Source organism: Sceloporus occidentalis, unplaced genomic scaffold (genome assembly GCF_023333645.1).
Source record: "Sceloporus occidentalis isolate IW3139 unplaced genomic scaffold, rSceOcc1.0.p SCAF_6, whole genome shotgun sequence".
Classification (NCBI taxonomy): Eukaryota; Metazoa; Chordata; class Lepidosauria; order Squamata; family Phrynosomatidae; genus Sceloporus; species Sceloporus occidentalis.
This window is the reverse complement of record NW_028316986.1, coordinates 2,365,039-2,378,413: the sequence shown is the minus strand read 5'-3', so window position 1 is coordinate 2,378,413 and position 13,375 is coordinate 2,365,039. Positions and strand designations below refer to the sequence as shown.

General features: G+C 43.1%; 1 protein-coding gene across 15 annotated transcripts in view; it reads right to left on the bottom strand.

Moving 5' to 3' along the window:
- The window catches only part of OTOF (otoferlin), a 198,113-nt gene that overhangs the window by 43,310 nt on the left and 141,428 nt on the right, over positions 1-13,375 (bottom strand). For 11 of the 15 annotated variants that reach the window (XM_089528705.1, XM_089528704.1, XM_089528703.1 and 8 more), the window contains exons 22-28: positions 12,800-12,952; positions 11,203-11,392; positions 9,630-9,754; positions 8,377-8,511; positions 6,282-6,443; positions 5,192-5,257; positions 1,433-1,552 (exon numbers count right to left, since the gene is read on the bottom strand). In XM_089528705.1, the coding sequence (XP_089384831.1) occupies positions 1,433-1,552; positions 5,192-5,257; positions 6,282-6,443; positions 8,377-8,511; positions 9,630-9,754; positions 11,203-11,392; positions 12,800-12,952 (951 nt within the window). The remainder of the gene's footprint in view (positions 1-1,432; positions 1,553-5,191; positions 5,258-6,281; positions 6,444-8,376; positions 8,512-9,629; positions 9,755-11,202; positions 11,393-12,799; positions 12,953-13,375) is intronic. The other 4 variants (XM_089528709.1, XM_089528717.1, XM_089528718.1 and 1 more) reach the window with 1 other exon arrangement.

Below are 13,375 nucleotides of genomic sequence, written 5' to 3'. Positions count from 1 at the left end.
TACACATTCCATAGCCTTGAGCCGTGGCAGTTAAAGCGGTGTCAAACTGGATTATTTCTGCAGTGTGGATGCAGCCCAAGAGGAAGGCAAGCCTCTATGGAATAAATCTTGTAATGAAAACTGAGGCTGCATCTACATTGCAGAGTTAATGTAGTTTGACATTGCTTTAAATGCCATGGCTCAATGTTATGGATTTCTGGGGTTTGTAGTTTTGTGGAGATATTTAGCCTTCTCTGTCAGAGAGCTCTACAAATCCCAGGATTCCGTAGGATGGAGCCATGACAGCTGAAATGCATTAATTCTGCAGTGTGGCAGCAACCTAAGCCAGCATGAAATAGTGGTCTAGGGTTGAATCCCTACTTGGCCATGAAAACCCAGTGGGCACATCACACTCTCTCACTTTAGAAGGCAATGGTAGATCTTTAGTTGTTTGTGGGCTTTGGGGCTACATGGCCATGTTCTAGAAGAATTTGTTCCTGGTGTTTCGCCAGTATCTGTGGCTGGCATCCTCAGAGGATGCTGGCATGGATGCTGGCCGTGAAAGCCTTCGACTTCACAATGGCAGATATCTTTGGAATAATTCTTCCCAAGAAAACCCTAGGACCTGTAGACACAACAACAGCAACAACAGCAACAGCAACAATGCATTACACAATAACAGTCTCTCATCCCTGGTTTTGGTGTTCAAGGGCCAAATGTTTCCAATTGTTTATTTGTACTGTTTTTAACTGGTGCTGTTTTATATTTTGTTAGCCACCTTCAGTCCCTATACTGGGAGGAAGGCAGGCTAGAGAAAGAAAGAAAGAAAGAAAGAAAGAAAGAAAGAAAGAAAGAGGACATATAATGTAGAAGGTAGATTTGAATTGCAATTTTACTTATGCTCAGGACGAGTTGAAAAATTATAGTAATGAAATGTATTGAGAGCAAAGGTTGTTAGGATTGACGAATGCAGGTCATGTCAAATCCTCTTCTAGAATGTAAAACAATTTGGAAATGGCTCCTAACTCAGGATTCTAACCCAAATAAAGGGAAATACTGCAAGAGACAGATTGGGGACACTGAAACAAAACATATAGATAATAGTTTGATTGATGGATACCCCACGAGGGATAGAGACATAGTTAGGTGTAATGTTTGAACCTCCAATGAAATGTAAAGGGGTGTATATGTTTAAATTCATATATCGCCAATGAAATATAATTTGTAGTTTTCTTTTCCAAAGTACTATAAAAGCTTGGTTCACTTTGAAATCTGGGCCCCAGTAATTTGGATGTATTTCCTTCTGGGGAGGCTGCAGCTAATAAACTATGTTTCCTTTCCAATTGGCTCTGGGTCGCCCTGCAAATTCTGGTTATAAAGTTCTGGTTTTAAATTAATCTGCAACATCCTTATCTCTATGGAGAGAAGTACTCACCAAAGAAATCTAGATTACCTCCACTCTGTATTTGCTTAACACGGGACGGATCCCAAGCGGCACAGGCAGGATGGGGCCCCGATCCAGGTCCGTGGGTCCATCAATGGGAGGCAGGTCTGACTTCCCAGCTGGGCCAATCTGGGTGAGAGAAAGAGGACAGAGAGGGATGAGAACCACCCTGTTCTTCAGCTACCCATCGCCTCCATCAACACAGGCAGCTACCACCATGTTTTCATCTGGTTCCATCCATCGGGAGGGCAACTTTTTCCATTCATGCATCTACAAGCAGTGATTCCCAAACTTTGGTCTTCCAGATGTTTTGGACTTCAGCTCCCAGAATCCCTAACCAATGACCAGGCTGGCTGGGATTTCTGGGAACTGGAGTCCAAAAACACCTGGAGGACCAAAGTTTGGGAACCAATGACAGGTTTTCACTGGGGGGTCTAAAATCCATCATAATCATAACCAGAATTCCAGAAAGTTGTAGCTTTGGGTAAATCAGGTTTGCCTTTTTTCCAATTGCGTGGCTTGGAAAATTTCAGTTTCCAAGGTTTGTTTTTGTTTTGCCCAAGATTTGGAGAAGAAAATTGGAAGTCATAGAATATTTTGATAGGAAAAAAAAGATCTGAGAGTCCAAAAGTGGAGATAAAGCCATTAGATGCTTTATCCTTATCATTTCCAGATAATTTCTGGTCCTTGATCAGGGACAAACAAACAAACTGCCTGTGTATTTACTTGTGAAGAATATAATGCCAACAGCACTACAACCGAGATTCAAAGACACTGGAGTTTATCACGCTGGGGCTAATTTTGGCATTAAAGAGAGATTAAACTGCATTTAAAGCATCCCACAAATAAAGCGAAAATGGCAAGTAGTTGCATGAATGATTATCACACGCAGTTGCGCAAATAAAGTGACAATGACAATGAAATCTCAAAAGAAAAAAGATCCTCATTAATGCTTTTTGTGTGTGACCATTTTCATGGCGGGTTTTGTGCGATGTTGTGTGAAATCATTTTGCGTAATTACGGGATTTTCCCAGGGTATTTGCAGGATAAACTCCTGATCTCCTTTGTGTGATAAACTCCATAGCCATGTTAGTCTGGGACATCATTATGCAAAGGGATCTTCTTGTCGCACCTTTGAGACTAATCTGGACTAACCTCTTTTGATCAGTGCAATAACATCCCAAATCCATAAAACAGTGATGACTTTATTGCAAGCTTTTGAAGCTCCACAGACTTCTTCATCAAGCAAAGTTGTTAAAAAGCATTATACCTGTAGAAAAACATATGACAGTGGAAGGCTGCATTTGCGCTGCAGAAATAATGGAGTTTGACACCACTTTAACTGCCATGGCTTAGTACTATGGAATTCTGGGAACTGTAGTTCTGTGAAATATGTAGTCTTCTTTGTCAGAGAGCATTCTGGTGCCACAACAAACTACACATCGTCGAATTCCATAGCACTGAGCCATGGCCATTAAAGGGCTCGTTTCCACTATGATTTAAAGTGAATTGCTGATTGGGTGATATGACCGTCGTTCCCATTTGAAACTGGTTCCAATCTTACTTTGATCGATTTCTGTCATGATAAAGCGAGGTAAACACGAAAAACTCATTTTTTCCAGACGCTAGTTTCCTGGCTGTTCTTTTGAAAAGAAGCGATTCCGAAGTGTGTTCAACAAGTGGGAATGACAGATCTGAATCGCATCCTTCTGGAGGGGAGGGACTCATGGCAGAGGGGTCTTTACCATCCCTCCTCAGTTTTTGGGAGATCCCCCCACCCCCACCCCCAATTAAATTGATAGAAGATTCGAATCATTGGCTTTGCAGCTACTTGCAATCAACGAGTCAAGTAGTTGCAAAACCAATGAATTGAATCTTCTATCAGTTTTATATATAGATCCCAAGCTGGGCTGCCCAGGCTGCTGCTTAGGTCACCGATGACGCACAGATGACTGACTTGCATTCTGAAGTGGTGCAAACTAGTGGGATGACAGTTGTGCCAAAAAAGAAACGATCACAAGGGGATAATGAAAAGATCCACTTTCATAGTCGGAACGATGGACCTTTTGGAATCGATTCACCGACACGGAGTGAAGGTGAATCGCAAACCGGTTTAAATGTAAGTGGGGATGAGCCCAAAGTGGTGACAACCTGGATTATTTCTGTAGTGTGGATGCAGGTCTGTATTTGGTCAAGATGTTGTTGTTGCTGGTCTGGATTAAGATGGTATAGATTTATTTCAAGTCCTTGAAATAAACAAATATATGGAGGGATATCCATGTTGTAAAGCTTCCAGCCATGTGGGCTCTGGGAAAGAAAGAGCTGCAAAGTCCCGGAAATAAAATTTAAATTCCATTGGCAACATAGGAGGGAACTTCCTTTGCGATCCAGGATGTCTCTTTCCCTGTGAGGCTACAAACCCCTTTGTTAGGAAGAGAACATTGAATTTCTCAAGAAGCTTCCATGCTTCTGCAGGAGGAACATTTTAGGTGCTTAATTAGTCTCAAATCTGCTGCAAAATTCCTTTGCATACTGTGATGTGCTGTTATTCGCATTCCTTCTTTTGTGATGCACTTGTCTTGCAAATTCTAAGCTGTAGATAACAATGACAGTCTACTAATATTTCTAGACCCCCCCTGAGAAGATCTGTTATAGCAAGAGGAGAGGTTTTGAACACGCTGGCAAGTTTTTCCAGAGATGATACCATGCATGTGATAAATGCTCGGAAAAGTGGAAGGCAGTAGGAAAGAGGAAGGCCACTTTTCAAGTGGGTGGACTCCATCCACAAAGCCCTGAGTTTGCAAGACCTGAGCAGGGCTGTTGGAAGACTCTCTCATTCATAAAGTCATGTAAGTCATAGCTGCCTTAGTACTTAAAAGCAGCAACAAATTGTCGTTCGAAATGGGGATAGAGAGATAAGAATTATTACTAGGGGAAGCTGGTAGCACCTCCTCCCAGGAGATACCAGCCATGCAAAAGCTTTGGAGGTTATTTGCATGCTAGGAAAGCCCCTCTCTCATTCTTGTATGGGAAATGTGAAAGAAAACTCCGTTGGAACTATCAAAACCTGTGCAATCCAGTTCATGCAGAAATGGAAAAGGAGAGCTGCTGATGCCCAGTTGGCTCTCCACATTTATTGGGATGAGGAGCACAGGACCCCTAAGAAAGAGGGAACACCGCAATATGTTTACCTGAGAGAACACCTCTATAGGAATCTCTAGGTCCTCCAGCACAACTCTCTGGTCAACATCTGCCAGAGGTTGACCGTAGAACCATGCTAGAGGTCCCACAAAAGCCTAGAGAAGTGTTTTCTCCAGGAATCTCCAGTGCATCTCTATGGTTAATTTCTAGCAGAGTTGCGCTGGAGGACCTAGAAATTCCTAGAGAGAACATATTACTCAAATCTGCAAATAATCAAATGCACAAAAGTCAAAGCTGCAAATGTGGAGGGTCGGAAAAATGGGGTATAGAAATAGGGGAGAATATACAGTTATCAGCAGTAGCTGATGGTTCCCATATCCACTCCAGGTTATAGGAAGGGATAATAGAGCTCTCCAATGTGCTGAATCTATTTCAGGAGATATGATTCAGCACCATGGAGAACTCTGAGCTAAAGCCTGGAGCGGATTCACTGCCCCACTGACATGGGAGTCATTAACCTCAGCAGATACATCTTCAGATTAAGGAATACAAGGTTTGATGGGCCAGAGCATCACAGGGGTCATTTTCAGTGATTCTGAGCATGGTCCATGCCAATTTGGGGAGCACCTTGACACAAGAAGGGTCAGTGGCCGCCCGCAAAGCCCTCCTGATTTCTTCATCATCGTACGGAAGCTGGGAGAAGACAGAAGCAAGACAGAAAGAAAGGAAGGACAAAGAAAGCAGATCCAGAGATGTAACAAAGCAAAGAAGAAACCCTTCAGGCAAAAAGAGAAACAGAGGGAAACAAGGCAAAGGCAAGGTGACCAAAGGCCATAACCTCAAAGGAACCACAAAATGTAGGGCACTCAAGAAAAATGTAGGCCATTGCAAAATAAAAGTTAAAAACACTAAATATAAATTTGTTTCATATGGTTTATTTATGGCTATATCACACAGGCTGTATTTTATTACACAGTGAACTGCATTTTTCTGATGAATTTCATCAACATGCCTTCCTGGCTGGCAATATACCTACAGAACTCTGAGCAAGACCAATGTTTAAAATTGTATCTTTGACTGAATTTGGATTTAAATTATTCTTTTTATTTGTCCATTGTGCCGAATTTAAGAGGAAAAAAACAAAACCCTTTCAACATTTGCACTGTGTCCTCAAGCAGCCCATTGCCTAACATGTTTGCTGCCCTTTTTCCCTCTGAGAAACAAATGTGCCCTGAGCTCTGGGTGCGAGTGTTGCTTGTTGCCACTCCTGGGAAAAAGATCTTTAGAAGGATCCATCCGATTTTCCCCATTTGCAGCGAGGACAGGCTGCCAAGTAGACAAATTTATTGAAGGGGAACAACAAACTACTCAGTGTGCTTATGCTCAAAATGGAGGACATTTTGGAATTCCTCCTGGACAGAAGGTTGGAATGTAGGACATGCCCTGGAAAAGGAGGATGCCTGGTCACCCTGCAAAGGTAGAAAGGCTACTCATGTAATTTTCTGAGTCCTATTTGAAGACATGCAAAACAACCACCTGGATTTCTGAACTCTCAGCTCTGCTACAAAATTCACTGCTGCACCAGGGATGCCCACCCCAAACTAGGCTTTGCATCCTAGGATAAATTTTGCAAGATGATTCTCTTCACCTTACCCTTCTAACTCCTCTTGGTTCCATTCCCTTTCCCTCTATATGTGGATTTTGGCAATGGCGTTACCTGGAGCAGCTCAAAGGCAGCCAGCAGGTCTCCGGCGGTGGAGTTGCCCCGATAGATCTGGTAGTACTCCAGCTGGGGAGGAAAGCGGGGTGGGCAGTACTCCTCATCCGACATTTTCACCACGGGCTTTGCAAAGGTTCGACCCATGAAGTCCGCCTTGCCCTGGAAGGATACCAACGGAGGCATGGAGGCATTTTTAGTTTCATTTATTTACTCATTCATTCATTTAATTTTTTAAAAAAATATGCAGGGTCAGCCCTGGTTAGTCCTTGGAGGGGTGGCCACCAATTAATCCCTGGCGCTCTGGGCTATATTTCTGAGGAAGGAATTGGCAAAAGCACCTCTGAGGATTCCTTGCCTAAGAAAACCCTGTTAAATGGGGTCACCATAGGTTGACAGGCAACCCGAAGACACATATATAACACTCTGGATCTTGGAAGCTAAGCAGGGTCAGCTTTGGTTAGTCCTTGGAGGGGAGACTGCCACCAAAGACGAGGCTCTATTACATATACTGTATTATCATTCGAGAACGCAGTAAATAACACGTGCAAGAAAAACAAAGTAGGGTAATATTCATGACCGAAATTGAAAAGGAGAAAAGAGAAACAGTTAAATGAATATATTAGTAGAGAAAATGAATTGAGAAGGTTTAAAATGGAGATATTACATAATTATTGTTTGAAGGTACATGGCGTAACCTAGAAAGCGGAAGAAACCGAGAAAAAAACAGAAAGATCCCTTTTCAGAAGAGGATGAAATGGGAAGTCACACATGTAGAAGAAGATGTGCAACAATTATTTTGGTACAACAAAGCAAGAAAACACATTTTTAAAATAATTTTTAAGGTTTAGGTTAAAGTATAATCAAATTTGATGTAACTGAAAGAACATACCATTTATGTAACTGAGCGGATATATAATATATGTTGTTTAGATGGATGTAAACTTGTATAAAGATTTTTTTTTTTTTTTAAAGGCTCTGTTTCAGAGGAAAGAACTGGCAAAACCAGCTCTGAAAACTCTTTGCCTAAGAAAACCCTACAAAACCCATGGGGTCACCATAAGTCAACAGGTGACTTGAAGGCACATACATCCCTCTTTTCGCCAAACATGGGGCCCAAAGCGGTTTATAATAAATACACTTGTCCCTCCAAAAAAGGCAAATAACAAAAATCACCATGTTTTGACCCGAGAGGACACCTCTCTAGGAATCTCTAGGACAGACACTGGCCATAGAACGGTGCTGGAGGAGCTACAAAGGCGAGTAGAGTAGTCTCTCTAGGAATCTCTAGGTCTTTCAGTGCAACTTTTAGTTAAATTTGACCATAGAGTTGCACTGGAGGAACTAGATATTCCTAGAGAGAACATATCAATCAAACCCGTGAATAATCAAATCTGTAAATATCAAAGCCACAACTGTGGAGGGATGAGTGTATTAAAACAAAATAAGTAGAACAATCTGCAGTGCAAACAAGCTTCAGATGTCTAAGAAGATCCTCTCCGCTGCTTAGTATCTAATTTGGTCCTCATCAGGGTTTAGAAAAGTATTTTTTTTTTAAACTGGACTACATCTCCCAGAACCTCCCATACAACAAGGCCACTGAACCTGTTTCCAAGGGGATTCTGGGAACTGTAATCCATAAATGGAACTGTTCTAAGCTTTGGGCTCCACTCTTAAGAACAGCATGATGTATAATGAGTTTAAAATGAGAAGAGCCGTCAGGAAGCATGCAGGGAAGGGGAATTCACAGGACTGAAATTAGATGAATTAGATAATCCGGACAAGGATAGATGTGAAACAACCTCAGTTTGCAAAAGGTGCAAGGGAGTCCTTCCCTTGTTTTGCAGAAATGGGTGTGCATGTGCCTTCAAGTTGCTTGTTAACTCATGGCAACGAGGTTTTCTTAGGCAAGGAATCCTCAGAGATGGCTTTGCCAGTTCCTTCCTCTGAAATAGAGCCTACAGCATCTGGATTTATTGCTGGTCTCCCATCCAAGTCCTAACCAGGGTTGAGCTTTCTTAGCTTCCATGATCAGAGAGGATCTGCTGTCTTGGATGCCAGCACTGTTCCCTTCCAAGCCCCTGGTGTCTCTTACCACTGTGTCTTGGTCATAGATCTCAATCACGATAATGGGAGGGTCGTCCCTCATCTCATGGGCTTCTCCGTACAGCTCCACATTGTCGAAGACTAGCAGCTGGTCCCAGGTGGGGCAAAGTGTCTCATTGAGGACCTGGACAGGAGGGAGGAGAAAAGAATAAGCACGCCTGACATCCCATCTCATCTCCAACACAGTTTGCCAAATAGCTAGCAAGCTTCTTGCTAAGTTCTACAGATGATTCTAAGTTCTACAGGAAGCACTGCATTCCCAGGATCTCCTCTCTGCACTTCTTTAAAACAAATGCACCTTACAACAAAAAAGTCATAGAACTCGGTGTGTTGAGCCTGGAGAAAAGAAGAGTGAGAGGGGTCCTAGAATCCTAGAGTTGGAAGAGACCCCAAAGGCCATCCAATCTTAACTCCCTTCTGCCATGCAGGAACTCTCAATCAAAGCCCTCCTGGCAGATGGCCATCCAGCCTCTATACAAGAACCTCCGAAGAAGGAAACTCCACCATACTACGAGGGATTGTGTTCCACTGTTAAACAGCTCTTACTGTCAGGGATTTCCTCCTAATGTTGAGGTGGAATCTCTTTTCCTGTAGCTTGATTCCATTGCTCCATTGTGTCCTGTTCTCCTCAATGTGACATCCCTTCAAGTATTTAAACAGGGCTGTCATATCACCTCTTAACCATCTCTTCTCCAGGCTAAACCTACCGAGCTTCCTAAGTAGCTCCTCATAGGGTTTCATGTTTTCTAGACCCTTCACCATTTTGGTGGTCCTCCTCTGGACATGCTCTAGCTTCTCAACATCCTTTTTGAACTGTGATGTCCAGAACTGGACACAATATTCCAGGTGGGGCCTGACCAAAGCAGAATAGAGTGGCACTATTACTTCCCTCGATCTAGATACTGTACTTCTATTGATGCAGCCTAGGACTATACTGGCTGCATCATATGTTAGCTGTCTTCAGATATTTGAAGGGTTATAAAGATGGAAGATGAAGACAGCTTCCCTTCTGTGTCCCAGAGGGTGGGACTTCTTCCAGTGGATTCAAAGGACCAGAAAGGCAATTCTGACTAAACATAAGGAAGATCTTCCAAATAAAATCCTCTACCATGGAAGAAGGTGGTCCTAAATTCCTCCTGACACTAAGAGCTATCCAAAGATGGATTCGGTATCTTGAATAGTACCCAAAAAGGAATGTGTAGCCAAACCCAGCATTTGTTCCCAAGGCATCCTTCCTCTTACCTCAGTGCACTGGCTCTGCGTGATGAAGAAAACCCGGGCAAAGGGGTCAGAAAGACCACTGCTGTCTGCAGCAAAGAGACTCCTGGCCTGGTACATGTGGACTCGGAGCTGGAAGACTTGTTTCTCTGTGGATGGAGGAAAAGAGAAAAGTCACTGGCTTGGTTTGGGGGAGGAGAGATACAGAGGTGGCATTTGCAGGGATGGTTCAGCGTGGGTCCCTAAAGCCTTGTCTTATTACCAAGGCTGAGCCCCTGACAGCAAGAAAGACTACATATCCCCATATGAGTCTGCCTAAGTTTTAAGATATTCAGGTGATGGTTCTTCCTTGGTTCCACCAATTTCAAAGGTATGGTTCCAGAAGACATGCCTTCTTGGTGTCTGTTCCTAAACTAAGGGATGAAGCCAATATGATTTTACGATGCATCAATAGGAGTATAGTGACTAGACTGAGGGAAGTAATAGTACTACTATAGTCTGCTTTGGTCAGACCTCATCAGGAATATTGTGTTTTTTAGCTGTAGCATTACACTGTTGACTCATGTTCAACTTGTGGTCTACTAGGACTCCCAGATCCCTCTCACATTCAGTCTCGTTCAGCCAGGTGCTCATCCTATATCTATGCATTTCATCTTTTTCTCCCTAAGTGCAGTACCTTACATTTCTCTCTGCTGAAATTCATTTTGTTAGTTTTGACCCAGCTTTCTAATCTATTCAGGTCATTTTGTATTTTGATCCTCTCCTTTGGATCACTTCCCTTGATCCAGACACTATACTTAGAATCATAGAATCATAGAATCATAGAGTTGGAAGAGACCCCAAGAAGGGCCATCCAGTCCAACCCAATTCTGCCATGCAGGAAATCCAAATCAAAGCATCCCCAATAGATGGCCATCCATCCTCTGCTTAAAGACCTCCAAGGAAGGAGACTCCACTACACTCCGAGGAAGGAGTGCGTTCCACTGTCGGACAGCCCTTACTGTCAGGAAGTTCCTTCTAATGTTGAGCTGGAATCTCTTTTCCTGCAGCTTACATCCATTGTTCCGGGTCCTGTTCTCTGGAGCTGCAGAAAACAAGCTTGCTCCCTCTTCAATATGGCATCCCTTCAAATATTTAAACAGGGCTACCATATCACCTCTTAACCTTCTCTTCTCCAGGCTAAACATCCCCAGCTCCCTAAGGCGTTCCTCATAGGACTTGGTTTCTAGACCCTTCACCATTTTAGTCGCCCTCCTTTGGACACGCTCCAGTTCCTCAATGTCCTTTTTGAATTGTGGTGCCCAGAACTGGACACTTCTATTGATGCAGCCTAGAATCGCATTGGCCTTTTCAGCTGCTGCATCACACTGTTGACTCATATTCAACTTGACTTTTGGTCTTCTCCTCTGGAGTATTAGCTACTCCTCCTAATTTGGAGTCATCTGATAAGCCTTCATCCAAGTCATGGATAAAGAGGTTGAATCAATATAAATACCATGAGGTTCTTTTCAGCCTTGGCTGGTCCTCCAAGGCGAGGACATTCCACAACCGAAGGGGCCCCCAAATACCCTTGAAAGCAAGAAAGAGGTGCTCTTACTGGTGTAGAGGAGGCAGATGGGTGGGAAAGTTGCAATGCCCTGTCCCTTGAGTAGCTTCTTCTCCTCGAAGCCGCAGGGCAGGCCGCCCAGGAAGTCCTTCCGCTGCTTGTTGAGTCCCAGCCATAGGTAGATCTCCATTTTGGCCTGCACCGTCCAGCCGGCTGGTCCAAAGCCTTTTTTCCCTGGTAACTGAGACAGAGAAGCGCCAAGAATTCAAAGACATAGCCATTTTAATGTGGAAAATCAGGACGCAAATGGATCCCGTCAGACCTTTGAGCCTAACCGAAAGAAAGAAGCTGGTAGCATGAGCTTTCATAGACTTCCTTGCCTTCCTCAGATGCACGTTTTGAGCGGAGAATCCAGGGATAGACCTATATAAGCCATTTGTGTGTGAGAATGTCAATTCAAAATCAAAACCTTGTTGGTATGGAGATGAACTGGCAAGTCTAGTTTTAAGGATGGTCACTGGGAGACAAAGGCAGGAGGAAGGATGTTGCCTAAAGCCAAGGAGAGTAGGTGACCATATGAATGACTATGGGGATGTAGTCTGGGAAGCAGAGAGGGATGCGATGAATGGGTCAAGGGCATCCTCATGGGGATGGGGGTTGGACAGTGTTGAAATGTGTGTAGTGTACCAGGAAACCATTATCTCTGTTCAACCAAGGGCCAAGGAAGAGAGAAGAATGCATTTACACAGTAGAGTCGCCCCTTTTAACTCGCGGGGATCCATTCCGGACACACACACCCTCCGAATTCAAAATCTTGTACATATACAAGCCCCATAGGCTTGAATAGGGTGTGTGCATGTGGGGCACATGCTGTGGGCATGTGTCCCATTAAAGTTAATAGCGGTTGCCACTCCGCGGATTTCCAAGTCCACACATTTCAAGTCTGCGGACTTGGAGGTGCAACTATACATCAAAGTTCCCAAGCCACTCCCAGATCGGACTTTGAAAACCCACAAAGCACTAACTCCACAATTCAACACAGTGCCTTTCTTAAACCCACTTGTATCCATGTCAAGGGATAGAGAATCTCCTCTAGGTTCTAGTCCAAATTACAAAGGATGTTATTCAATGCTAATGTCAGAATTATGAAAGTCAGGATCACAGTATAGTAGGGCCTCCTTATCAGCGGACTTGCCATCTGCGGATTTAAGCATGCACAGACAGCAAGCCCCCATTGTCCCCATAAGGCTTAATAATAATAGTGATAATAATAATAATACCGCATGAAGCTACCGCACTGAAAGTGGTGTCAAACTGAATTCCTTCTGCAGTGAAGATGCAATGCAAAACACATACACATGAAGGCTTTTAATATACAGTATAATCATGGGATGGCTTTTATAAGGAGTGTTTTTTTATCTGGTATGAGTATTGTAATTTTAATGTACGTCATTTCTTTAGTTTTATTTGAAATGTTTAATTGTTTTTATTGTAATGTGTTTTTAAAACGTATTTATTTGTGAGCTGCCTTGGCTTCCTTTCTGGAAGAAAGGCAGCCTGAAAAGAATGAAATAAGCGAATGAAAAAAGAAACAATAAAATAAATGAATAATGGTAAATATTTATCCCATCCCTTCCTTTTGGCTCACCCTCAGGAAGACGGTTTTCACTTTCCCGCAGTCTTTGCCCGTTTCCTCATCTACGATGGAGTAGAGGATGTCCTTGGAAGGGATGCGGGCGTACGCAATGCGCTTGTTGTTGCTCATCATCCAAATGAAGATGTCTGGGATGCTGTGTTGCGGCTGCAGGATGGAGGACAGACACAGAACACAAAAAGAAGGGAGTTAGCAAAGAATCACATCCCTAAGAGACATTCTCTAAAAAGATTTTCAGCTGTTGGTGTTTGCCATGTTCCTCCTCTTTCAACTTTCTTTGGAAAGATGGCGAGATACATATTTCTTTTTACCTGCTAGATTAGGATATAGCTTCTATGTCAGTCTCAGTCCTTAGGGAAGCATAGAGTTTATCACACTGGGGCTGATTTCAACATTAAAGAGAGATTAAAGCACATTTGAAGCATCCCGCAAATGAAGTGGAAATGGCGAGTAACTGCGTGAATGGTAATTGTGCAAACAAAGTGATATCGGAAATGCATTGTCATTGAACTTCCAAAAGTAAAAAGATGTGCGTTAATGCTTCTTTGTGACCATGTCGTGTGAAATCGT